This window comes from Heliangelus exortis, chromosome 1, assembly GCF_036169615.1.
Source record: "Heliangelus exortis chromosome 1, bHelExo1.hap1, whole genome shotgun sequence".
NCBI lineage: Eukaryota > Metazoa > Chordata > Aves > Apodiformes > Trochilidae > Heliangelus > Heliangelus exortis.
In genome coordinates, this window is record NC_092422.1 from 147843089 (window position 1) to 147868569 (window position 25481).

At 41.6% G+C, this 25481-nt stretch overlaps 1 protein-coding gene across 1 annotated transcript in view; it reads left to right on the top strand.

The window, feature by feature from the left end:
* The first annotated feature begins 4168 nt into the window (after positions 1-4168).
* The window catches only part of GUCY2C (guanylate cyclase 2C), a 47806-nt gene continuing 26493 nt past the window's right edge, over positions 4169-25481 (top strand). The window contains exons 1-11 of the mRNA XM_071732681.1: positions 4169-4665; positions 5548-5660; positions 6973-7040; positions 10724-10939; positions 12550-12671; positions 13535-13631; positions 15547-15661; positions 16868-17003; positions 19203-19288; positions 19718-19829; positions 23658-23739. Coding sequence (XP_071588782.1) covers positions 4455-4665; positions 5548-5660; positions 6973-7040; positions 10724-10939; positions 12550-12671; positions 13535-13631; positions 15547-15661; positions 16868-17003; positions 19203-19288; positions 19718-19829; positions 23658-23739 — 1358 coding nt within the window. The 5' untranslated portion in view covers positions 4169-4454. The remainder of the gene's footprint in view (positions 4666-5547; positions 5661-6972; positions 7041-10723; positions 10940-12549; positions 12672-13534; positions 13632-15546; positions 15662-16867; positions 17004-19202; positions 19289-19717; positions 19830-23657; positions 23740-25481) is intronic.

Below are 25481 nucleotides of genomic sequence, written 5' to 3' on the forward strand. Positions count from 1 at the left end.
CTCCTTTAGGGAGAAGTCTACAAGATAAATGGCCAAAATTGAGCAAACAGAGTATTCCGCCCCATACGTGTCATACTCAGTATAAATTTGATCATGATCATGAGGGTCAAAACCCTTCTTCTGCCCTTCTCCTTCAGCCTTTTGCCCTTGCACGTCCCTGTTTGCTTCAGCATCCTGGGAGGATTCCATCCCTTTGTCTGCCTGTGGTCCTGACCCAAACCAGCCTGAATCTGTGTGTTCCTGCCTCCAGCTCCTGACTGCTGCTGACTCCAGGAGTCCAGCCTGGACTTTCCCAAGGCTGCCCTGCAGCCTCGGTGGTGACGTGAGAGTTACTTGGGGAAAGGGAAGAGGAACATGGTATCATTTTCCTGTATATTTGGATATATTTAATTATTTTTCCTTTTTACCATTACTGTTTTCATTAGAGCTGTGTAGTATAGTTTCCAAACCATAAGTCTCTCTCCCTTATTCTCTCTCCTTTCTTTATCAGGAAGGGGAGGGGGATGAATAGAGAGAGAGCATCTGTCATTTGGTTAACTGCTGGCCCAGTGTTAAACCAGGACACCTCCCTTGAGCTGGTTGTAGAGAGCTCTAAGGTCTCTCTCAGCCTCCTCTTCTACAGACTGAACACCCCCAGCTCCCTTAGACACCCCTCACAGGACTTGTGCTCCAGGCCCTTCATGAGCTTTGTTGCCCTTCTCTGGACATGCTCCAGCACTTCTCTGTCCCTCTTATACTGAGGTGCCCAGAACTGAACACAGCACTCAAGATAATCTCACATAGGCTGAGAGACTTAGAGGAAGAACTTTTTGGGTTTCTTTGCTCTTCTGGTTTCTTTTTCTCTGTCTGAGTATCTTTGAATATCCCATGAGTTTAAGGAAACCTCTCAGAGTAATTTTAGATCAGGAAGTCCATGATGGTTATTTGTTTCAAATACACCCTATAATATCTGGTTGCTTATTATCCAGAAATACAGAGGGCAGAACAAACAAGTGCTGTAGAATCAGGCATTAAAAAATCACTTTTCACTAAAACCAATTATACAGTTCTCTGATGAGTTAATTTGAGTTGGTATTTCTAATCTAACACAGATTATAAGAACACCCACAGAGACTTATTACAGTGTTCTGTAACTATGCAATATATGCACAGGCATTATTGTTGTTGACAAGGGACATAATTTTGTCCTCAGACAAATAATTACAGAGATTGCCTATCTGAATCTTAATTGTCCCTGTGCTTCTGAAGGCAAAATAAGTGATAAACTAGAGGTTTTATATTCAATGGTTCAAGGGGAGACCTCCATCAGCTCTTTAGAATGCTAAGATTACAAAGATGATGGACTCAAACTGATGCACACCTCTTTTGGATATATAGTTGCACATAGTGAAGATATTTAATGATGGAATATTTTTTATTTTTCTAACAAGATGATAAAAACCTTTAAAGAGGCTTTTAGGATAAATTCTGTGGCTTATCTTTGTGGTATAAGGAGAGGTTACCTTAGGTAGGATATTCCTATTTTTTGTGTCTCTTGTTTTGTTTTTCCATGTCATCACATTCTTCCAGGACAAGGCAGTCACTTGTGCTGCCTTCAGGATGCTCCCACTACTTGTAGCTCTGTTGTAACACAGTATTTCTAATCAAAGCAGCAGTCACGTATAGGAGTTAAAAAGATTTTTTTTGTTCTTTCTTCTGACATGTATTTTGATATCTGGGTTTCTGAATTGCTGTCCTCCCTAACTAATCTTCAAAGTGTGAGAGCTGGCTCATGTTTAGAGAAAAGTTACTAAGAGAGTGGAGGCAGTGCACTGAAGAGATATGGAATAAATTTTGGGGTATCTGGCTGGTTTGTTTCACTGGTAACCTCTTGGTTTTAGAGACTGTTAGATCAGACATTACCAAAGAATTAGATGAAGTAGGATGGGATTCTTGGGAGCCCAGCTTTGCTCTGCAACCAGGGCACTGTGAATGGCATCGGTGCATTGGTGCCTCACCTCTTCCCAGGGACTAAAAATCCCTCAGGCAAAGGGACCAACAAACATGAATATGCAGAAGTTTTTGCTTATGGAAGGCTCGTGACATTTTGTGCTTTACACATATAACTCACTTGCCTACTTTTTCTTCTCTCCACCCTCACAATCAGTTGTAGTATCAATAAATCTCATGTTTACAGCACAGTGTCATGGCTTTTCTTTGCCTTGCTTACTCCATGAAGCAGAGGTTGTTGATCAGTCTGCCAGACAACTGGGTCTGATGTGCAAAACCCCGAGGTACAGTGGAAAGCAGAGGGTTCAGTCAGTTCCAGGGAGCACTCGCTTCACCCCTCTTGCAGCTTCCTGCCACACTACCTCCTTTTTCATGTCACCTGATTCTCAAGGTGTGCTCCAGGTGTGCTCCCATCACAGGATGCAACACACACTGGGCAATTAAAAAGCTGAGGTCAGCAACTTACTTGTAACATGTTCTGACTGGGGACTCCCTGTGGCACTGTGAAGGCAGGGGACAAGGGAGATAGCAAAAAGAAATGCTGTGCTAAGATACAGTTTTAAAGGATGTTTTAAAGATGCTATGAAAAACAAAGAAATACTAAATAAATAGAAAATCAGGGAGATCTCAGTGCCATTACATACTCCCTGCTTGACCAGCAATGTACCATACATAGTTCTACTTGCATTATCAATGCTGTACAACTGTTTCTCTTAGGCTAAGAGTATAACAATGCAAGGCTTGCTCTGCTGAAGTTAATGACAAATCTTGTGTTGACTTACATAGGATAGGTTCCAAGCACTTTGTAAATATCCATAAAATGGGGCAATGATGAGCAGATGATCTCAGCATGAAAATCTATTATCTATTCTCAGTCTGTGGCTCTAGCCAGCCATGAGTGTCCAGATGTTTACACGACAGCTTGCTAACTTAGAATTACTGTATTACTAATCACAAATGTTAGATTAGATATGCTGAGGTGTTCAAGGTCTGCTCTTAAATGCTGGCTCGTGATCTCCTCTGTTGTTTTGTATAAGAGAGCAATAATAATTTGATGTTAAAATAGGATCGGGTAAAAAGTCTGTGCAAATATATTTGAAGTGTATTCCACACCTTTAAAATGCATGCTTTGAAAGAAACCATGGAACTGCTGTTCTCATTTATAACAAAAACACTGTTGCTTACACTGTTGCTTAGTATTTTTCTTGTCTTAAAATTATTTCAAGAAAGTAACACAAGTAAACTGATTTATCACCTGACAGCCTCAGTCCATGTTTCAGTAAAAAACCAGAAGCTGTTGGAGGTGTGCACAACCACTTCACATTCAAACCAATCACATTCACTACTTTATTTAAATTTGCCTATTGATTCCTTTTATCTTGCTGTTCTCCTTTGTGCCCAGACTTATCCATAAGGCTTGTGGGGTTTTTTTGTCTTCCCTCCATTCTACCTACCTTCCCAGAGGACATTCTAAGGCAAAATTATTGGGAAAACACAAGAGCCCTATCTGGGAACAATGCCATTGTGTCCTTTATTGTGTCCCTTTTAGCAATGCCATTTATCTTTGGTCCCACAGGTCTAAGATGGAGCCTTCAGCTTTGCTAATCCTTACCTGATGCAAAAGATTGAATGACATCAAGTATGAGTATGTTGGGCCCCCATTTGAGAAGCCATTTGAAAAGGTGGGAATTGGCAATGAGAACTGTGTTGCCTGGGAGCAATGCATCTGGGGAAGACCTCAGGCACTTTGGTGTGCAATGCTGGGTGAGTACGAGTGAACAAGCTTTGTGCTGAGTTTACTTTGTAAGAAGAAATGAAGGCTTTGGCCTGAAGGACTGCAAGTCAGACATTTTTGCCAACACAAGAAGTGCTTCAATAGTAAAAGCTAAAGGAATGAAGTCAGTAACTTATCACAGAAGAAAATACACCCTTGATTTATGAGCCTAGCCAGCAGCGATGGTGGGGCAATGTAACCAGAGATGCATGTAGTGCAATGCAAACACGAGGTAACCATCTGCTTTCCTCTAGGCATTAACGGACCTTGTATTTTATTTCCATTTTAAAGAGTCATTTTTACAGTCCATTTGTCCCCTCCCCTTCCTTCTCTCGGCTCATCCCTAAGTGCCCTTATCAGTCAAAGTTTCAGTTAATGCTTCAGTTTTATAGCCTCAGCCTTTCCATGAGCAAACATTCACAGCAACCTTTAACCTTGCTCCTTTCCTGAGTTTTGCTGTTGCCAGAAGTGCCACCTTGTACAGCAGAGGGGCGGGCAGAGGTGAAGGCAGGGAGGGGGGACAGGGAAGTGCCTGAGAGAAGGATCAGAGAAGCCTCTCTTTGAAGCTACACTGTGGAGTTCACTTTCGTCCTCTCCAGCCACAAAACCAATGGAGAGTATCTGAAAGAAGGAGGATTAGAAGAGAAATAGAAAAGAGAGAGCACGCACAATGGGTCTAAACTGAGCAATCATGAAGCAATGGATGTTGGGTCTGGCCCTTTGGTCTTTGTTTTTCTCCCTCCAGCTGCTGCAGCAAGTTTTTTCAAACCAGTGTAGCAACAACAGTTATGTGATCAATGTAATGCTCATGAATTACTCGGACTTCCCATCATCTACTAATAATGTGAAATTAGCTGTGAAACAAGCCTTGGAAAGGGTACAAAATGAACTCTCAACATCAGGTAAGGCAACGGTGTTGGTTATTCCTCTCCTGCTGTGGTTTCCTGTGACACTTTGTTGCACAGCTTTCTACTTATGTGACCTTTTGCAAGCTGTCCCTCAGACAGTCTTTTGCTGGTCTATTCATCTTGTGTAGATCTTACAGAAATAATGACCTCCCTCTGTAAAAACAGAAGTGCTCTACAGATGGGCAGAACAGTATTGTCTTTCATAGTGTTTGGGTAGACTCTTCTGCATGCTTTTCTGGAGATGGTCAGTTGGGAACATGAGAATTACTAGATTCTTTCAGACAAGACAAATGATCCGTCTAGTGCTGTAAATGGGATATCTTTACTTCCTCTCCTTGTTGGATTACCCTCCACTACCTGAAAATAATTTTACTCTTGACCTCATTTCTTGAGCGCATTATGACTTGAAGTATGAAGAATCTGAAGTCCATATGTTTTTCTTTCAATTAGACTCACTGCATATGATTTTATTTATGTCACCTTCTTACCTCTCCTTTCAACATCACCAGTCTACTGTCTCTCTCTAAAATATCATGAGGAAAAGAGGTTCCAAAGAAAAGATACCTATTTCGTTTCTGGGTTTTGGTACAATGTTATTGGAAAGTGGTCTCTTGTTTAGTTCCTATAGAGCCTTAAAGCTGTCTCTAATAATGACCAGCAGTAAAAGTACTTTGTACTGAAAGTCCTAACACTCAGCAGAAGAAGTCAGCAGTACACATGAGAAGATTTTAAAATCTCACCCTAAGTAGTGAAGGTTACGTGATAGGTGGATTTTCTAGCAGCTTTTTGTTCCTATCATAAGAATGTGTCAGAGGAAGAGGGACAGAGTATATCAGTTGTTATCCAAAGTTGTTTACTGATACGTTTGTGTTACAGGAGAAAATGTTACAGTAAATGCCACCTTCCACAGCTTTACTTCATCACTCTATGTCTCACAAGGCTGTCGTACCAGCACCTGTGAAGGTGTGGAGCTCATCAAGGGAATTTATGTGAGTAACAGGCTTCTTTAAGCTGATTTCCTAAGAAGACAAAACTTCTTTCTTTCTGTGTGTGTGTGCACAGGTGTCTCTCTGTTTTTCCTGATTTATTAACTTTGGATCCAGTTGTTCGGTTCAAAAGAAATTTCACAGGAAAGTGAAGTTATCAAAGAAGTTCCTGGAGGTTTTATGAAGCCAAGAAGGCAAATATTGGAGAGAAATTCTTTGAATACTTTCCGGATGCTATCATTAGGCATCTGGTGGAAGTGCTGGCTAAAACAGCCTTTTGCTTCAGGCTCCTTTTCCTATGCTTAGGTTGTCCTCTTTTTTATACCTGTACAGCTCTTTATGTGCCACACAGCCAAAGCAATACATAAAAAATCCAGACACCAACTACCAAAAACCCAAAAAACCCCAAACAAACCCTAAGCAAAACCAGACACTCAAATAGACCAGGCAGAACAAAAGAAGTCCATTTCCAATTGGATCAGACCCTTACCTGGTTTCCCGTCAGTTTACACAGATACATAAAGGAGAGAGCTGCGTGAGGATGGGAACATGTGGGCAAAGAGATTATAAGGCTGGCACTGATACCAAAGTAACACATATGGAACTATGCCCAGAGGGCAAAGATGAAGTGTTCACTTCTCACTGGAAATCACAGAAGTCACATGGGAGAAACTATGTGAATACTTTAATATGAGGAAAAGCTTCAGTTAGAATTGATGCCTTACAAGAAGCCATGTTTTGGGGGATTTTCTCATGTCTTATAACTGTCACCTCTGAGTGAAGCTTTCCTCAATCCAATGCAAATTCTCAAATCTACCAATGTGTGAGCATATGCTATAGTCTTTGTTAACAACTTCCTCATGACACACAGGTCAAGCTTCATTTAGTGTTCATGGAAGGATTTTTTTTTTCATACAAGCTTCATATGCACATAACTAACAGCTTTTCTGATACATAACATCTTGTAACCCCGGTATCTGTCTTCTGCGAATGCAAGCACTGCTGGAGTGTGTCATTTCATACATACAGCTGTAACAATTGCAACATTTTAATCCTAACCTATGTGTCTCCCTTGAAGAAGCTCATACTCACAGGTACAATTTTGTCCTCTTGTCTGTTCTTAGCTTTCTGTGACCTCTTCCTCCTTCAGTCTAGGTTTGTTCTTTTAACATTTCTGTAGTCATTTGCTACACTTCGCTTATTTTGCTGGTTAAATTATGTCACTCCTCAAATCCTAAAGTTTTCTTCATGTTCCTCTTGCCTCTGACAGTCCTCTGCACTGTCCCTACGACTGACATTTTATGATCCCTTGCAGAATAATGGTACACTTGGCTGTGTTGTCATAGGACCTGCCTGCACCTACGCCACCTACCAAATGGTCTCGTAAGTACCACTTTTTCCTCCTAAGATTGTTACGTTAAAGGTATCAACTGCTGAATGGAATTGTTTTGTGTACAACAAGCCAGCAGAGACATTGATGTGTAGGCTGCATCACACACCTCCAGGTCACCAGTCAAGACAGTAAGACAAGGCATAGCCACTGTGTTTTGTAGAGAGAAGGAAATCCCCTGGTAGCACCCCTTGGTGAAATCCCATTGCTGGGGGGGAGCTTTTCTAATTGCTGACAATAAGCTGATTAATTGATTGATTGATTGATTGATCAAGGGGCTCAAAAGACTTATCACTTCAGCAGCTGCAGCAGGAAAGAGATGTTAGCTTGAGGCACGTAGATATGGCAGTCCTGCAGAAACAGAGGTCCTTCTGGGTGGCCCCACTGCGAGGAGCCTGAGTTGCGTGAATCAAGAGAAGATACAAAAGCCTCCAAATGACTTCCATAAAGGATGTTTAGATAGGGAGCAATCAGTTTCACCCTAAACCTTCTGTCTGAGGTAGCATTCCTGAAGACTGATTCTCTCTACTATGGTATTATACATACACCTGTATAATCCTATTCTATATTATACTTTAATATGTTAATTCTCAGATACTAGGTAAAATGTAAACTCAATCTGCAGATTTATAGCATATATCAATTGACCCTCCCAACCAGTCATCACGTAGATACCCATACTGTTACCAGATCACTTCCCTTCTTAAACTTTGGTAGCCTTTTGGTTTCTCTGAAAGATACTGGGAAGACTGAGACACTATTAGCTCAAGATTTATCTGCTTTTAGCTTTATACTTTCCTTTGAGTGGCATGACCAGAGGTGAATACAGTATTACTGGGTTTGCAATTGGTTTATCGAAGAATATGTCTTACATATGTATATGACCATGGTAAATTATTATGAAATATACCCCTTTTAATGTGCCCCCTAATTTTATGTCTGCTTTTCTATCTGCTGGATATGGAGCTGCCCAGAATGATGCCAAAGTCTTTTCCTCCAACTATGACACAGGTATACCAGTAAAAAATACAAACAGCGGAGCTTTATGCAAAGCAACAAAGAACACCTTCAAATGGGCAGCTGGATTTGGCCATAGCTTTGCAAATTAGAACAAGTGCCTTACTTTACATCACGTTGAACATGGGGAGGGTGCTTCGTGGACAGTGGGGTGGGAGCACAGAGGGTGGGCTCCCTGGGTTCCATCTGTGGCTTGTCAAACAGACATGAAGTGAAACAGAGCTGACAGCAAGAGCTCTGTAAGCACAGTGGCTGCTGGGGTGTTGCAGCAGATCAGTGGAAGTGACAAGTGTGGTTTGAGATCAGCCTGTCTGTGTGTCGCCAGCTTGATTAATGGGGTGAAATTCAAACAAGTCCAAATGTTGGGTTCTGCACCTTGGGTAGAGTAACGCCAGGCACGAGGATCAGGTGGGAGAGGAGTGGCTGGTGAACAGCCCTGCAGAAAGGGGTCTGGGAGTGCTGTTGACATTAAACTCATCCATGTGCCCTTGGCAGCTCAGAAGGTAAACTACATCTTGGGGAGCATCAAACATGGCATCACCAGCCCATCAGAAGAGGTGATTATCTCGCTGTATCCAGCATTGGTTCAGCCTCCCCTTGAGTACTGCATGCGGTTCTGGGTCCCAGAGTTTCACAAAGATGTGAAGGTCCTTGAGTGCACCCAGAAGAGGGCAACAAAACTGGTGACTGGGCAGGAAGGCATGCCCTGTGAGGAGTGACTGAGGACTTTGGGCTAGTACAGTTTGGACAAAAGGAGGCTGAGAGGTGACCCCACTGTTCTCTGTAGCTTCCTGAGGAGGGGAGGTGGATGGGGAGGTGGACAGGGAGGTGCTGAGCTCCAGTGACAGGACATGTGGCAACGGTTCAAGGTTGTTTTAGGGAAGGTTTTGATTGGACATTAGGAAGCATTTCTTCACCAAGAGAGTGGTCCAACACTGGAACAGGCTTCCTAGAGAGGTGCTCAATGACCCAAGCCTGTAAGTGTTTAAGAGTAATTTGAACAATGCCCTTAATAACATGCTTTAGCTTTTAGTCAGCCCTCAAATGGTCAGACAGTTGGGCTAGATGATGATTGTAGGTGCCTTCCAATGGAAATCTCTTCTCTTCTCTCCTCTTCTCCTCTTCTCTCCTCTTCTCCTCTTCTCTTCTCTTCTCTTCTCTTCTCTTCTCTTCTCTTCTCTTCTCTTCTCTTCTCTTCTCTTCTCTTCTCTTCTCTTCTCTTCTCTTCTCTTCTCTTCTCTTCTCTTCTCTTCTCTTCTCTCCTCTTCTCCTCTTCTCTCCTCTTCTCTCCTCTTCTCCTCTTCTCCTCTTCTCCTCTTCTCTCCTCTTCTCCTCTTCTCCTCTTCTCTCCTCTCCTCTCCTCTTCTCCTCTCCTCTCCTCTCCTCTCCTCTCCTCTCCTCTCCTCTCCTCTCCTCTCCTCTCCTCTCCTCTCCTCTCCTCTCCTCTCCTCTCCTCTCCTCTCCTCTCCTCTCCTCTCCTCTCCTCTCCTCTCCTCTCCTCTCCTCTCCTCGCCTCGCCTCGCCTCGCCTCGCCTCGCCTCGCCTCGCCTCGCCTCGCCTCGCCTCGCCTCGCCTCGCCTCGCCTCGCCTCGCCTCGCCTCTCCTCTCCTCTCCTCTCCTCTCCTCTCCTCTCCTCTCCTCTCCTCTCCTCTCCTCTCCTCACCTCTCCTCTCCTCTCCTCTCCTCTCCTCTCCTCTCCTCTCCTCTCCTCTCCTCTCCTCTCCTCTCCTCTCCTCTCCTCTCCTCTCCTCTCCTCTCCTCTCCTCTCCTCTCCTCTCCTCTCCTCTCCTCTCCTCTCCTCTCCTCTCCTCTCTCTTGTCAGAAAAAGGTCCATTTCATTAAATACTATTCCTGGCATTACTTACTACATCACCTGCGTCTGTTTCTGTTGCAACAAGTATTAACCGTGTAATTTAGTATATCGGATATACCTGGAACATAAGATCTTCTCACAATAATGCTAACAAGTCAAATGACCATGTTTTTTGCAGGCAAAATTCCCTGTCATAAAACCCCACTTACTATGCAAGCACTAAAATATTTTGAGTCTAGTCTGGTGAGATTGCAGGATCCAGGAAAATACTTTTATCCTTAAAAATATTCCATCTCTGCAGATAGAAAAATATCTTTGTTTTTGTTTTTCACAAATTCTCTACCAGTAGAGGGTTGCCTTAATTTTCTTCCTGACTGATGTTGTAAATCTCCTAAATATGCCAGAGTGAAACTAAGTTTTTTCCTGTGAGTTGTAGAAGTAAAGACTTTTGACTGCAAAAAAACTGTGACCTTCCAGCACTGCCCCACTAAAAAAACCCCCTTCCATCCCATGCAAATGCCAGCCAGAAAGCAAAATCAGATGGGTCCTTGGGCTTTTGGACTCCTGTCACAGCCCTTGGGCTGAAACAATGCACGGTACCCAAAAGGGGATGGGGAGCTGGGGGGTGTGAGAGAAGCTGCCTGTGCCAGTTCAGCAGGGTTTTTCTGTCCCGTTACCAACTTAAAATCTGCTCGTGTTCTTGAGGAGTTTTCTGTTTCAGGTTCAGATTGCTGTTAAATTAATGCAGGACACATGAGGAGAGGGAGCTGCGGATGGAACTCACACGGTAGCTGCCTTGGTGTGACAGCAATCTGTTCAAACTTGTCCTCTTGTCTCTTCCTTCAGAGTTGACACAATACTGAGCCTGCCTCTGATCTCTGTAGGGAGTTTTGGACTGTCCTGTGACTACAAACCAAACCTAACCCGCCTTTTGACCCCAGCCAGGAAAGTGAATGAATTCTTCTTTTATTTTTGGAAAGAATCTGAGCTGCCATTCAAAAGCACAACCTGGGAGTCTGCCTACATTTACAAGAGGAATGAAAACTCAGAGCCATGCCTGTGGTAAGATCTGGATATAGCCCTAACCTGGTTGTTGATAAACTCTGGCTCCATCCTTAAAGATTAAAAGCTGTTTGTGAAGTGCTACACTTGGGGAGGTGCTGTATGGGTACCAAGGAATGAGAAAAGGAAGAGATGAATTATAACTTTTGGCTGTAGTGCATATCTGGATGTTTCATTTATTCTACTTCTCAAGCCTGGGCTTTATACTTTGGACAGCATAACCTACAAGTTCTCCCTGATGAAAATACCTGTTTATTGCATCACTGATGTAAGCAATGTGACATGAGAGGCTCTTCCATTGGTCTCTCCACAGATACGTTTCCAGGTCAGGAGTCTTATCAAGCTCTTGTAAAGTTTATCCACATTAGTGGCCTCAATCTGTGGGCATTACTGTTACTCAAAAATATTTCTGAAGTTTGAACTGTGTCTTTCTTTGAACAAAATGACCCCAAATGACTGCAGAGTTTAAGCACTGCTCTCACCAGTTTGGAGCAAAGGAGTCAATTTTGACTTTAAGATCTGAAACATCAGCCTATGCTTGATTCTCAGGAATGCTGGGTTTTCTCCTTGCCTAAAACCAAAAGCTGGTTTTGGTCAAATAGAATCTTTAATATACTGATATTTATAATTTCTCTTCCATTATTGACTTATTTAATTTTCAGTTCATGTGAGAGTGTTTCTGTATTAATTTCATTTTTTTCTCCAATTTTGGGACAAAAAATGTTGCTTAATTAAAAAAAAAAAAGTGTTTCTCCTACTAATTTTATAAATGAAGCTCAAATACAGTCAAGAGTTAATGGAAATAACTATTATTTATAATTCCAATTCATAATCTAAGGAACTTTCAGAATTTTAAGCAAAATGTATTACTGTATTGGCTTCAGTGATATAAGCATATACTTAGAGAGTATTTTGTATAGAGAATTTAATTTTTTTTCTGAATTAAGGGGCCTAAAAATTATGTCCATTTCTCTGTTTTGTAGACATTTAGGGACTTTTATTGTTTCTTCCTTTTTTTGTATAGATAGCAACTTGGTCATGTGATGTAATTGCCATTATTAGGTCTCTGATGACTCGAAATATCAGTGTGCTTTGCTTATCTCTTACTACAATTCATTCCTATTTCTCCATGCTTGCAGCTATAATTGTTGCTACATCACTCCCTCACAGTCCTAGTACATGTGTGTTTTTTATCTCAGTCCTTCCTACTGCTCCCATTTGTTCCTTTGAGCCTTCACGAGTGTGTTCTAAGATTATCACCCATGTCTTAAAACAGCAGAGCTTCCTGGCTCTGCCTCCCAGCTGGTCTGACGTACTGCAATTCCCTCATATCACTGATTTATTTTCTTGATTGTTAACGTCTCATTACACTGTTGTGTTCTCCAAACTCATCCTTTGTACAAGCAGGCTCTCTGGGTGACTTTTCAAACACTTCTAAGACTTCCATGCGCTGTATTGATTTTCTCTTCTATGGCTGCAGAAAAAAAAAATGTTCCCTACTGCTTTACCAACACTGGTGTGCTGTGAACACTGGTGTTGCATTTTGGCTTGTTTAGGAGAATGTGAGGGGTTGGTAATTTTCTGACAATATCTGTGCTCCCTTGTGCCAGGTACGTGAATGCACTAGAAGCTGGAATTACACATTTCTCTGAAAACCTAAAGTTCAAGGAAATTTTAAGGACTCCAGAGCAGCTTAAAAAAACTGTAACAGATCCAAAACGGAAAAGCAATGGTAAGGGGGGCTGTGACTGCACTCTCTCCTGCAGGCAGGTTGCTTTTTCCAGCCCTACCCCTTAGTTACATTTTAGGCATAGTTGTTCCACAGAAACGGTGGAGAAATGCAGATATACCATCTCACATGGATGCAAAGATAAAATTGCATGAAGTTCCTAGGTTCCTCTCTCCATCCCCATAAAATAGGGGGGAACATCTGGGTTTCAGAGAGTTTCTGAGGTGAATTAACCCATGTAAGCATAAGCTCCATTTTCTGAAAGATGCAGAAATCCACAAATCACAACTCTTCCTAAGACAGACTTTAGATACTACAAGAATGCTTAGCTCTCTGCCATTCCTGTGTTTGCAGCTCTGATACATACGTGGGCCTCATTTGTGCCATCAAGGGGCAATTCTTCTGGAAATGATCTATCTCAACTAGAAAAAAATGGATGAGTAAATACCTCATCTTCTCTTAAGACTAAGCACCTGGCATCAGCAGGCCAAGTGAGCATGACAGTAATAAGTAAACCAATTAAACTATTATTTGAATGCCATTTAACTTCAAAACTTTAAAATTCAATGGCCCATATTGCATCAGAATTGCTAACGTCTATTTGAGTGAGATAATGGTGGTGCTCTGCTGCAATCACATGGAAAATGATGCAGGCATTGAGGCACCTTTTACCGCTTTTCCCCAGATATCCTCATCTCAGTGCAGTGAGGCTGTAGCTCTGTGCCTGAGACCCAGCACAGGGCAGTCAATATGCCTTAGCCCAGCACTGCTCTACTACCTGCTACTTAGGAATGGGGGAGCAGGCAAATATCCTCCTCTTGGCTGCATCTTTTACCAATCTGTCTCCATTTTTGCTCAATTTATAGTGATCATCATGTGTGGCTCTCCAGCTGTCATCAGAGCAGACCTTGGGACTGAAGAAGTGGATAAAGACATTGTTATCATCTTGATAGATCTCTTCCAGTAAAGTATCACCTTTGCTTTTCCTCTTTGCAGTTTGCTGAAGTATAGACATAATGGAAATTGTGTGAGCAGAACTGTTTTGCTGAAGAAATGCTCTCTGACAAAATTATTTCCATTGCTGTCTTTCCTTATGTCTTGTAATTTATTTAAGTTGTCTATTTGTCTATTTAATTTGTGGCGTGTGCTCTACAACGTTGCCTTTTGTTCACAGAGTATTTTTTGAAGGCAGTGAAAGAGCAAGTAAGGTTAACATTGTCCTGTGGACTCCTCGGTGCAGGAAGCCATGAGAGAACACAGAGTCCAAGTTAGAATGGTCATGAGCTATTCCGATGAGATATTGCACATTTTTCTTACGATCTGCCCAACCAGACAATTATATAAATATGGCTTACAGTACATTAATTCCATGTTTACATTATTTGAGTGCTACAGCTGTCTCTTCCATTTTAAACTCTTCCGCTTCATAACCATTTCTTCAATATCTTTATAACTGCATCTGTATAACTTTTCAGAGATGTTTCTTAGTGTACAACTTATGTTTTCTGTTGTTCAGTTACATCTTCATATTATTAATGACAAAATACTTAAAGATGAAGACTGACCTTATCAATGGTAGCCTTGAAAGCTTTGTCTCTATACATGGACTGATCTGTGGCCCTAAGCCTGAGTGTCACAGCACAGGTCACATTGTATGGCTAAGTGTAGATGCCCAAACTGTTTTTTGAGTCTATCTCCAGTCACCATAGCACATCACAGACTGGGAAAAAGCTGGCTGGCCTAAACCAAAGCCATGCCCAGAACTGTAGTGGCAGCTCAGTGGTACAGATGATCACAGGCAAATATATATGTCCATATCACAATCTTACATTGTTGATGTGCCAAAAGAATTCCTGAACGTCAGGTGCTGTGGGACTTCCCAGCCCTCATATCTAAAGCTGACCTTGACAGGGCTGGGCTGAGGCACTTAGGATTACCAATGACTTAAGTAATTTAACCTTTGGGTCTAAACTGGAGCCTGTGGTTCAATTTCTAACAGGATCTTCTCAGTTCTGTGCACTTTCAGATTCACGAGGTACACTTTTCAGAAATGCCTCTAAGAGCTCTAGACTTGCCACCACTTAAGTTGTTTTTTCTGAGGCAACTGGCCACAATTTCTGTTTCTTTGTAAATACACAAGGGGTGCTATGTACAGTATGCCTTTACTTACTGGTGTGGCAGGTATAATGGTTTCCCCACAATAGGTGAGGGCAATTAGGGACTTTCCTGCTGTGATATGCATCTGCCTGATATACCCAGCTACCTCACCCCATTTTATATGCTGCCTTCCTCAAATTTAATACATACCCCTGGTTTTGCTGAATATCTCAAACCATGTTCTCTGTAAAACAGAAACAAAATATAGACATGTGTGATAAAACTCAAGGTGTAGGAGAAGCCACTAGGCAAGGTCTCATGTTTCTTCATGAGTCAAGTCAAGATTTAAACTTTCTTCAGCTCTGAGCCCTCTGCCAGGCAGGACATAAGCACAGTAGGATTATTCCATCTGGTAGATCCTAATGAAGTTTCCTTTTCATCAAGGAACATATAAACATATCAACTCCTGCTGGAAATAAGAGGAAATAAACAGGACAAAACTGAAACAATGACAATAAATACAATAATTCTCTACAACCTTTGAGTTTCAGGTTGCCAGATCTCTTTGATATTGCTTTTTAATGTAGTTAAGCACAGAAGCTGGCACCAGGACAGGAACAACATAATGATCTTTGCCCATGATGAACTTTTATTTGTAGAACTACTGTTTTAACTTGTTAAATAATAGTGCCACTGCAGAGAGGAGAGCGATTCTGTCGTAGTTACTACTGTCCCTGTTGCTGAACAATGGTTCATGGGTTTTCTGTGCTTTGCTTTGCAGTAACTCATACTTCTGGATCAACAGCTCAGACAGTTACATGAAGAATGTACTTGTCCTGACTCTGACACCTGCTAATTTCAGCTCGAATACTGTACAGACTGAAGATGCTACCCTGGTAACCACACTACTTTATATCTGATTATTGCACTCAGTTCATTCATGTGCATGCACTAAGAAACGGAAACCAAAAATGCAGCTGTAATCATTCCCCATAGTGTTTCTATGCCCATATTTTCTTACGTTATTACAGGATGGCATTTTGTCCTGTGGTAATGATGTAAAAATATCAAATCATAAAGCAAACATGCAGGTGTTTATATACCTGCTTTGTGAAGTGCAACTCAAGCTTTTAATTCGGTCTGCAAGTGTTCATGGGGCATGAGGGAGTCTTATAGGTACATGGCCTTCTGACTCCACTTTTGAGTGACTGACATACATAGCTGCAAGGCATAATTGAAGGAAGATCTATAGGTGTAATTGAGATGTGAGCATGGCAAGTTCAGAATTAATTTTTTTTGTCTGGCCTTTTTTCGTGCAGACGTGTAAGTGGTGTCAACAATTTGTGTTTCTGTCTAGGGGATTTCTAGTTCAAGTGCAAAAACAGGATTTTTTTTTTTTTTCTGTAGGAAATACATTTGTGTAGTTTGGTGTAAGTTTTTGATGTTGGTTTGGTTTGTTTGCTTGTTTGTTTTGGTGCTTTGGGTTTTGTTTGTTTGTTTGGGGTTTTTTGTTGGTTTTTCCTGAAAAGCAGAAGCTATGCAAGCCCTGTATCTGCTTAGTGAAAGCGATACTTTTACCATCTGCCCAGGGCCCTGACTCTATGTGTAGAGTTCCTCCCAGGATTTCTGGCTTTGAGCTCCAGCTTTCCTGCAGGCAGCCTTAAGATTCTGGCTAGATTTACAGGACTTCAAGATCCCCCAGCCTGGGCTTAGTGGTTTTTGGGAGCCAGCTCTATGTCAGGCTGCTGCAAATTCTGGCACAGGTCCTTGTTCCTGAGCTGTGGCCATCTGGAAGCACAGAGTTCCTGGCACCACACCGGATTATCTGCACAAAAAATCTAATCCCATACCAGGGACTTTGGGTCCCACTGAGCAGATCTGTCCAGAACCTGCAGTATAGGATTTCTTGAATCCTTTGCACAAGTATCAGCATGCCAGGGCTTTACATTGTCCTTTTGTAAGTTTTCACCACCTTCCTGTCTTCATACACCAAAAATATATACCTTTACTTTTTCCAAGCAAGAACAAAATTGTGGCATTGTCCATGTACTCAGTTTTCAGCAGATTTTGGTCTTGCCATCTTTCTTTTTCTCCTGTTCTAGATGGAAGATGACTTTGTTGTTGGATATTTTAATGCAGTTTTGTTGTTTGGACATATTCTGAAGAAATTTGTCATCTCCCAGAGCCCAGTGTCACCTCTCAGTTTCATCAATGAATTCCGAAATACCACTTTTGAAGGTAAAAAAAGTACAGTCATGTGCAAGGTTTGCTAAGCTGATGAGGAGAAAGAAGTCTGATTTTAAGCAGTCTTAAGATAAGTCCCTTCTGCACTAAACAAGTCCAAGCCCTTCAGTGAGCTTTATTCCTACTCTTTTCTTTTTCTATCACTTTTTTCAAGGGTGTTATTTCCCATGTTAGTAGGAGCACTACATAGCAGTTATACAGAATCACACAAATTCAACTCAAAATGATAATTTTACATATTTCAATTAGCAACAGGCAGTTTGATGACCAGACTCCTTTCTGGGCTGTTGCATATTTCCTGCTGCTTTGAAGCACAAAGCATATTTAAAGAATATTGGTGCCTAAGGAAGGGTGCAGGAAAGAGTAGGGACAGAGTTTGCCAGCCAGCAGATATGGAGGACAGAGATGAGGATCTGATGTCATTCTTTTGACAAAGAGCTGAACTCTCTATAGGGAGACTATTGAAAGAATGAGAAAGAAGCTGGAAGAGTGAAGCTCACAGGTGGGTTTCAGCACTCATGCTTCCCCAGGGGCAACCTGGCATTTGGGTTGTTAAGTTGCTAAAGTGGCATTTCTAAGCTTTTCCCCTAAAGTCTAGTTTTGACTTGGGTCCAATAAGTATGAAATATGACTGATGTTCCAGATTACTCTGAATCCACTTAGCTAAGGTGTAATGAAGTAGTTTCAACAACCTGCTCCCAGTTTACAAAGCCATCATAGGCCTGGGTGCCTACAATGTGAGGTTAAGCCAACTGGCAATGAGTTGGCATTTCCTAGTCAAGTTTCTTGTTCCCCTCACAAGTTGTCTGGCACTACTGGGCTTTTGTGGGCCATAGGCTTAAAATCACAGAATTGTGATTGTTAGGAAGACAGAAGCAAGATTTACACAACGAAGTGACAACATTGCCTCTCTGGGAGCAAAATCCCAGGTGTCACTTCATATCAGAGGTCTGTACCAAAATGATGACTCAAAGCTTTGTGCTTATGTCCCACCTGCTCTCAGCAAACGTGTGTGTAGATGTTTCCCAGATTTTCCTAATATGGCTTAACAGGTTTTAGTCTTGTCTTTCCTTTAACCATAGGATCCCAAACGTAGCAAAACATAGTTTCTTAATTCGTCCTGGAGAAAGCATCCTTTTTTGAGTATCAGTGAATTAATCTCTTCAGTTTTACAGTAAATTTGAAAGATAACTTGCACAAATTTTTTTTACCCATCTGAAATAAATCTTGCACTCTAAGGCTTCACATTAGTTGTAGGTTTAGTGTTAAAAATCCTGGAAGTGAAAGGTGTTGCTGAACTACCTTTATTCTTTCTTGTGCTGGATGCCTGTTCAGTAGAAAGCTCATACAATATGTATTTTGTTATTAAGAATGTGGACCATGAAAAACTTAGCATCAGTTTTTGAGGTGAAAAGGGAGAAGGTAACTCCTGAACTAAAATAATGATATTGCTGAAATTTAGGAAAAATAATCAGCAAAAGCAACAAAAGAAAAATACGACGCTGATTAAAAAAAACTGTCCTGAAAAAGGAAGGGGAAAAAATGCAGGTGAGACTTTCAGGAGTGGTGGGTATAGGGTAAGATTGTGCTCTTGTTGAAATTACTGACTTCATGAGAGCAAAGTCAAACCCTGCTGAAGCATTTAGAAAGTTCCACCTTAAAATCCTTGGAATGTGCTACATAGGCAGTTTCTCAATCGGCCCATTTGCTGACATACAGAGGCAGGAGGTTAAAGGGAAAAAGAACCTGGTTAAAATAATATTATGGCAGCCAAGCAGGTAGCTCTCAAAAGAGTAAGGGTAATGAAAGTATCCTTATATTTCCTTTCTTGCTGATAGATTCAAACTGCAAGTAGAAACAGATAATTTCCCTCCTCACTTCTAAAATGGTCCCTTCAAGGGAGGTTACTCTGACATTATTGGTATGATGAAGAAACCTGACAAATATATTTTTCTATAGCTAGAGGGAGACATTCCTCTTCAGTTCAACACATTTTATTGGATTTTGTAGAGACAATGTAGCATGCTAATAAGGGAGAAGTTGCACCACACTAAATTGATATATATTTTACTACATACACAAAGAAGAAAAACACTCTGAGCATCAGAAATCCTTTTATTTATCCCATCCTTCCTGCTATGTATTTGTGTTTCTGAGAACCCAATCCCTCTGACTGATCCCTTGTGTATGCAGGTGTACAGGGCCCTGTGTCTCTGGATGAATTTGGAGATATTGATACCAATTTGACCCTGCTGTACACGTCACAGACTGCAAATCATGTACGTATGTCCAGGCAGTGACTGTTCGACTTTATATATGAAAGGAGAAACAAAATGCCCTGTACTGTTGCATAAGACAGATGAAAATAACTTCAGCAGAAGTGGTGGTGTGCCAAGGCATACTGTGCGTGCTGGGAGGGGGTCATGAGAGTCGTGCTGGAGACTGACGGGATTGATGTAATCTGATGAGTCAGTAACTGAAGTGCAGCTGGTAATTTGTGGGACTGATATATTTCTTTTCAGTGAGAGAGGAGAAATGAAGAGGGATATAGCAGCCACACATATTGCTAAGCTAACACACGGCTGTGTAGCAGAAAGCAAAAATTACTTTGAGTTTGGGAACACTTTTATTAAGTGCAGTTTGAAGCTAGGGGGCAAAAGAAGGAGAACACAGCTGTTGACTGCATTTCTTCCCTCCCACATCCATAGTTCAGAACTCTTCTGCATTTCAACACTCAAGAGAACAAGACACTCATGGAGACTACCAGTCCAGATTTTGTCTGGAAGAACCACAAGCTGCCCAGTGATATTCCAGGCACTGGTGAGACATCCATTAAACCAACCTCTTCTTTGAAGACGAATCACACAGTCCTAAGATCCACCTGCAGTGCAATCCAGCATGCCACCTGTGTGCCTCCCTGCCCCCAGACACTGAAATCAGGAGCTGAGGGCAGAGCAGCATCTTTCCTTCCCCCACCCCCAACTGCCCCTGCTCTTCCTACCCAGCCTAGATATAAACCTGCATTTCTGTGTAGGTGCTAAGTCTCTCATACACTCCATATTATACCAGTGAGTGTGAGGAATGCCATGGTGTGTTTTGGAAGAGGTCAGCCTCTTCCATTCCACATGTGACCTTCACTAGAAGATTGTAGTGGTGTGAATTGCTTGAAAGACTTTTCAGCAAAAGAAGCAGAGTTAAGGTTGTGATGAGTTATCTGGTGGTTTCTGTATTGTTGATGCTGCATGGTAGCTTCTACTTGCCCCTTTATCCTTGTTGTAGGGAGCTGGGAGAGGACACAGCACTGTTCAGATTCAGGGGGCTTCTCTGCAGGAGTCTCTAGAAGAGCTGTCTCTTTACAGAAAGACAACAGGAAAACAGGTTATTGCTCTATCCACACGCAAACTCTATATCTGAAGTCCTAGACACCAACTTCTTTTGAGTTTTTGGTGGCTCTTGGGTAGAGTGGTTGAAACTTGTGGTTAATCAGCATAGCCTTGTCAATCTGATCAGATTGGGAGTGTTTCCCCATTTAGTCTGTTGCCACATTGTGACTGTCAGTGGAAAAGCACCTGCTTCAGAGTATGATATGCTGGAGAAAAACTGCAGTGGCAGTGGTTGCAAGGGTTACTGCCCAGTAGGTTAGTGTTCACCTCAATCATTCCCATTTATGAGCATCCAAAGGTGCTGTTAAAGGTTTCTGCTTCAGGTTTCCATTAGTTTCCTGACCTGCTTACTTCCTAAGGGACTAGGCAAAGCAGTAACTGGAGAAACGAGTTATCTAAGAGTCTTTTGTTATCTAAGAGTCCATTCACAGTAAGGTGGTACACGGATTCAAACGTTTTTTTCATTTATGTATAAAGTAAAGCAAATCAGATGGCTCCAAATTAGGCCTTACCCCTCCTACCAGGAGCAGGAGTAGTGTTTCATTGCCAGGGACCCATGGGAGCTGCCAGGGGCAGGCAGCAGCACTGCAGCATTCCAGGTAGACAGATATGGGGAGAGCAGAGGGAGTTCAGCAGAGCTTTAATTTTTCGGCTCCGGTAAAATCTCTGGTCACCCTTGATATGGCCACAAGTCCTGCTTGTGCAGGGAAAGCAACACTGCACACATCAGCCACACGGTGTCCCTGCAGCATCTCCCTGAACCATGTGCTGCCTGGCCGCAGAGCTCTGGGTGTTGCTCCAGTTCCATCCTCATCCATCCCTTGGGCCCCACAACATGCTGTGTTTTCAGTGGATCTTATATCTTTCAAATATTCCCTCGAGTATTTGAGTATGGCCTATTTCGAAGCTGTTGCACAAGGGGAAAAAAAAAGAAAAAGGGAGCTGCAGACAGCCAGCATCTACAAACCAGTTGCTTAATGTGCAGCACTTAGCAAAGGCCTGACTTTGCAGACAAGTTAAACTTAGCCAAAGTAAAACTGCCTCCCACAGGCGATTGATTTTTGCTTTTATATTTATTTAAATAAACCTTCCTTCAATATGATTCTAGTTAAATACATTCCCCCAAAGAGCAATTTTTTAGGGACAGAGTTTTAGTAACCATCAGGCCTTGCCAAAGCTCGTGAAAACTTTCCAAGCAGAAGGATGCATTTACCTCCAGGGAGATGAACAGACACAGCCCCGTTCCTTCCTGAACTGTAATTGAGAACAGCTGAACCAGTTTCCTTCTGAAATCCCGTGAAAAAGGGGCTTCATCCATATTTTCCTAGAATTCGGAAGGTTTTAACTCTCACTTTAAACGTGACAAGGTCAGCCTTCAATACACAAATATTTCTGGGTCCAGAGGACCTGAAGTTTGCGATGCGATCCCGCTTTGCGTGTTGTAATACTGATTGCCAGGAGGTGGTAGCAGAGCCTCAGAAAAGGGAAATTGGGGTTCCCACGGTGCTTCCGTTGCAAAACGTGACCGCTGATTGATAAGCTACAAGCCATGACACCCAAACTTTAAATTTTTTCCTCTTAATTTATTTATTGTTTTTTACACGTAGTCATTTTTCTGCTTGCCTTTATTTCTGTTTTTGAGCACAAGCAGAATTTCGTTAGTCTCTGTATGGCTGAGTATCTTGTGCCCCTTTTACTATACATAATCAAGATGGCAACATGCAAAACTAGATTCTTCTCTGCCTTCTTTTTCGAGAGATTTGGTCAACAGAGTAGGTACACCCTAGATGTGTGGCCACCAGATGAAGCTCTGCACTGATGGCCTCTTGCTCTTCAAAGGAAGTTGGTGGCTACAGCTTTCCTTCCCAGTACCCCTGAGTTTCAAGAACAGACCCAAGACAGGTTTCAATTTGCTTTTCAAATATAAGATAATTACAACCTTAAACATTCAGTTCCCAGCCTTGGCCTTCCTGGCTGCTCAGGTTTAGGACCCTCAAGCACTCTGTGGTTTTGGGTCCAAGGCTTCAGATGACTGAACAGCCCAATTTTCAAAATTGTTTGGCACCTGGAAGCTTCCAAGGACAGTTGACTAGCTCTGTGCTGCCACCAGATTAATTTCCCTCTCTAGCATATAAAGTTCCTATTGAAGAATAGAATCTACTCAGTAGCACTTGTCATCCCAACACAGTGTCTACAGACATGCTCAGAAACGAGACCGCAGTCTCCAAAGCTCTGTCTACAACAATTACAGAATGACTTTAAACAACTCTGCCAAAAAGGGGACAATCCAGGTGTGAAATTTTGAAAATTCTGTGTATGTTAAAAGCTGTACCATTATTTTCGTCTTGACCTCTTCTTCAATCATCACTTCTTGCAAGAAATGCCCTTTAAACCCACAAGTGGCTGTACTTTGTATCAGCTGAAATTCTGGGTGGAAGCTTCAGGTGTATCCTGTCCTGAAGCAATCTGTATCAGTAACTATCTATGTGGCAGACATCTGGGTTCTTGTGGAAAACCAGCTGTCAAAGAGGCACATGTCTTTCTCACCTGGTGGCTACCCAGCAGGACTGGAAAGGAAAAGACAAACATCATAAAGCCTCAGTCAAGAAAGTAATCACTGAGTATTGTGCTTACTGATAAAAAGAGTAGGTGTCAAACCCATTTCAGAGAAAGCCTTATCCAAAGGAGTCAATGACAAATCCATTTTGCATTAAGCCCTGGATATGCTGAGGGAAAATATCTCCTGCCTGCCAAACACTGATTTCAAAGCGTCAACTGTTTACCACATCTACATCTCCATCCCACAGAGAGTTGTACCCAAGGCTTAGCTCCATCATCCACTCCAATGAAGTTATTAGAAGAAGGCTGGCAGCTTCTTAGCAGTTACTAAGAAAAGTCAGTTTTATTCCTGGAATATGCTAGTTTGTTTTTATAGAGAAGAACAACTGGAAACTGCTGCTGAGGAAGTGTTAGATCTAGTTCTGATAAATTCACCTCCCATCTGTGTGTCCCTGCAGAGTCCATTGCCTCAGGATGAAAGACTGCACTGTTCTGAGTTGTGCTTCATCCCACAAAGAGGTGGGCTCATGTCATCTCTGGGCAGTGCTGAACTTTACCAAAGCCTCTAAATTTGGGTGACCAAAGAGTATCCCTGCTCAGCTACTGTGACTTGCACATGTGTGGGTGAGGGTAGTTTCTTAAATATAATATTGTTTTTTAGCATCCTCTTTCAAGTTGTTTATTTTTCAATTTCTCTTTTCTGCAGGCCCACATGTCTTGACTATTGCTGTCTTCACACTCACGGGAATTGTGATTCTGGTTCTGATCATCTCTTTGCTGATTCTAAGGTACCAGCCCCTTTGGCCTTCTGCTTGTCCTTGAACAGTTTTTTTTCCTAGGGCAATGCCTTTGATCTCTCCTTGAAGAGCTATTCATTAGCTTACTTCACATACTTGGGTGGCTGCCCTCAGTGTGAACTTGTTAGTGTATGTCAAGTATTGTTTGCAACCATAGCATTGTTATGTCAGGTTAATAATCAAGGAAGAAGATGCAGCAAAGGTTAGAGTTTTTGCATCTGCTAAAAAGCTCTGATTCCTGTGCATATACAGAAACATACTCTCAGATCTATCTTCAGATTTTTTATACTAGGTTGCTTTAACCTGTTGGTGACATAAAAGTTCAGTCTAGGAAGTATTTATTTGTCTTGAGTAGCTGTAGGAGTCAAAATACCGTGAGATTTTGGTGTTTTCATTGCATGGACCCATCCTGTCTTTCAGCTTCCTCCGACTGTCCAGCTCCTTACATTCTGACTTTTCTAGCAGCTAGGTTTCATGATTTTAACAGAGCTCAGCTTTATCATTGTGGAAAAAGCAGAAATAAAAATCCATGATGTCTCATTTCCTGGAAGAAATGCCATCCCAGTTCCAAAGTATATGGCTTTCATATTAGAAAAAAAAATGTCTTGCCTCTGTATCTGTTTTCAGTAGCTCAGCATTCCTTTTTTTCAATATATTAGAGAACTTCAGAAAAAGTGAGAAAATCAGGGCCTAAGAAAACTTGATTAGAAACCCAGGCTCTCTTATTTTGAGTGAGCAATTTGCTCTGCTAAATAAAGCTTTTCATGTGGGAAAATTCAAAGCTCTTACACATCTATCTGCACCCAAGAAATGGAAGAGCTAATCATTGCTACATCTAAGCATTAACAAATAAACAGGTAAAGTTTGTTGTTTTAATCATTGAAAATTATTAAAAAATTGTCTGGAGACAGTATGGACTTGTAAAAGGTTTTGTACTTGTGCATATTTGCAGATTCATGAAAAATAAAGATTGCATTTAAATTACTAGATTACTATTGTATACATATAATTGTAATATTTGCAAACATCAAATATAGAAGAGATTCCTGAGGATTTTTTAGAATAAAGTTTGCCCTTTTAGTGTTGAAATAATAGCAAACTTCTCAACTGTAAGAGCTACTGAAGATTGTAAAGAACAGAGAAGAGAAGCTCAACTTTGAAAACAAACAAAATGCCTGTTATTCCTTCTTTCTCTCCCAGGTTTATAGGACACTCAAACTATTCCACAACTCTTTGTGTTGTTCTGCCTGCTATGTAAAGAGGCAAATTCCTGAAAAACACATAAGTAAATATTAGAGCTAGTAGATTTTAATCCAGTTTAATATGTACTTAATCACCAGCTGTTACTGATTTGAGTGTATCCTGGTGTTACAACACAGCTTATGGGATTGAACTGGCAAAACCACAATTATTGGTTTTCCTTTTCTTATACATGTGAATGTTAAAATATATTGTAAAAGAGAACATTTATAGTATTAGCCAGTAGCATGGTTTCTCCTGTTTGGAGCATTTGCCAGGAGTCATCAATGTGTTAGTATTCTCCTGCAGACTCTCCAGTCAGTTGTTTTGTGTTTTTTTTTTTTTAAAGTAGAGGAAAGACTTGCACAAGTAAGCAAGAAATTTAATGAGCATTAGTTGCCTTGCAGCTTTTCTATTTGAAAAGACAACTTCTGCTCTGAAGTTCTACAGTGGAAACAGCAGTTTCCCTCTCCCTGATCTAAGGGCTCTTCCCT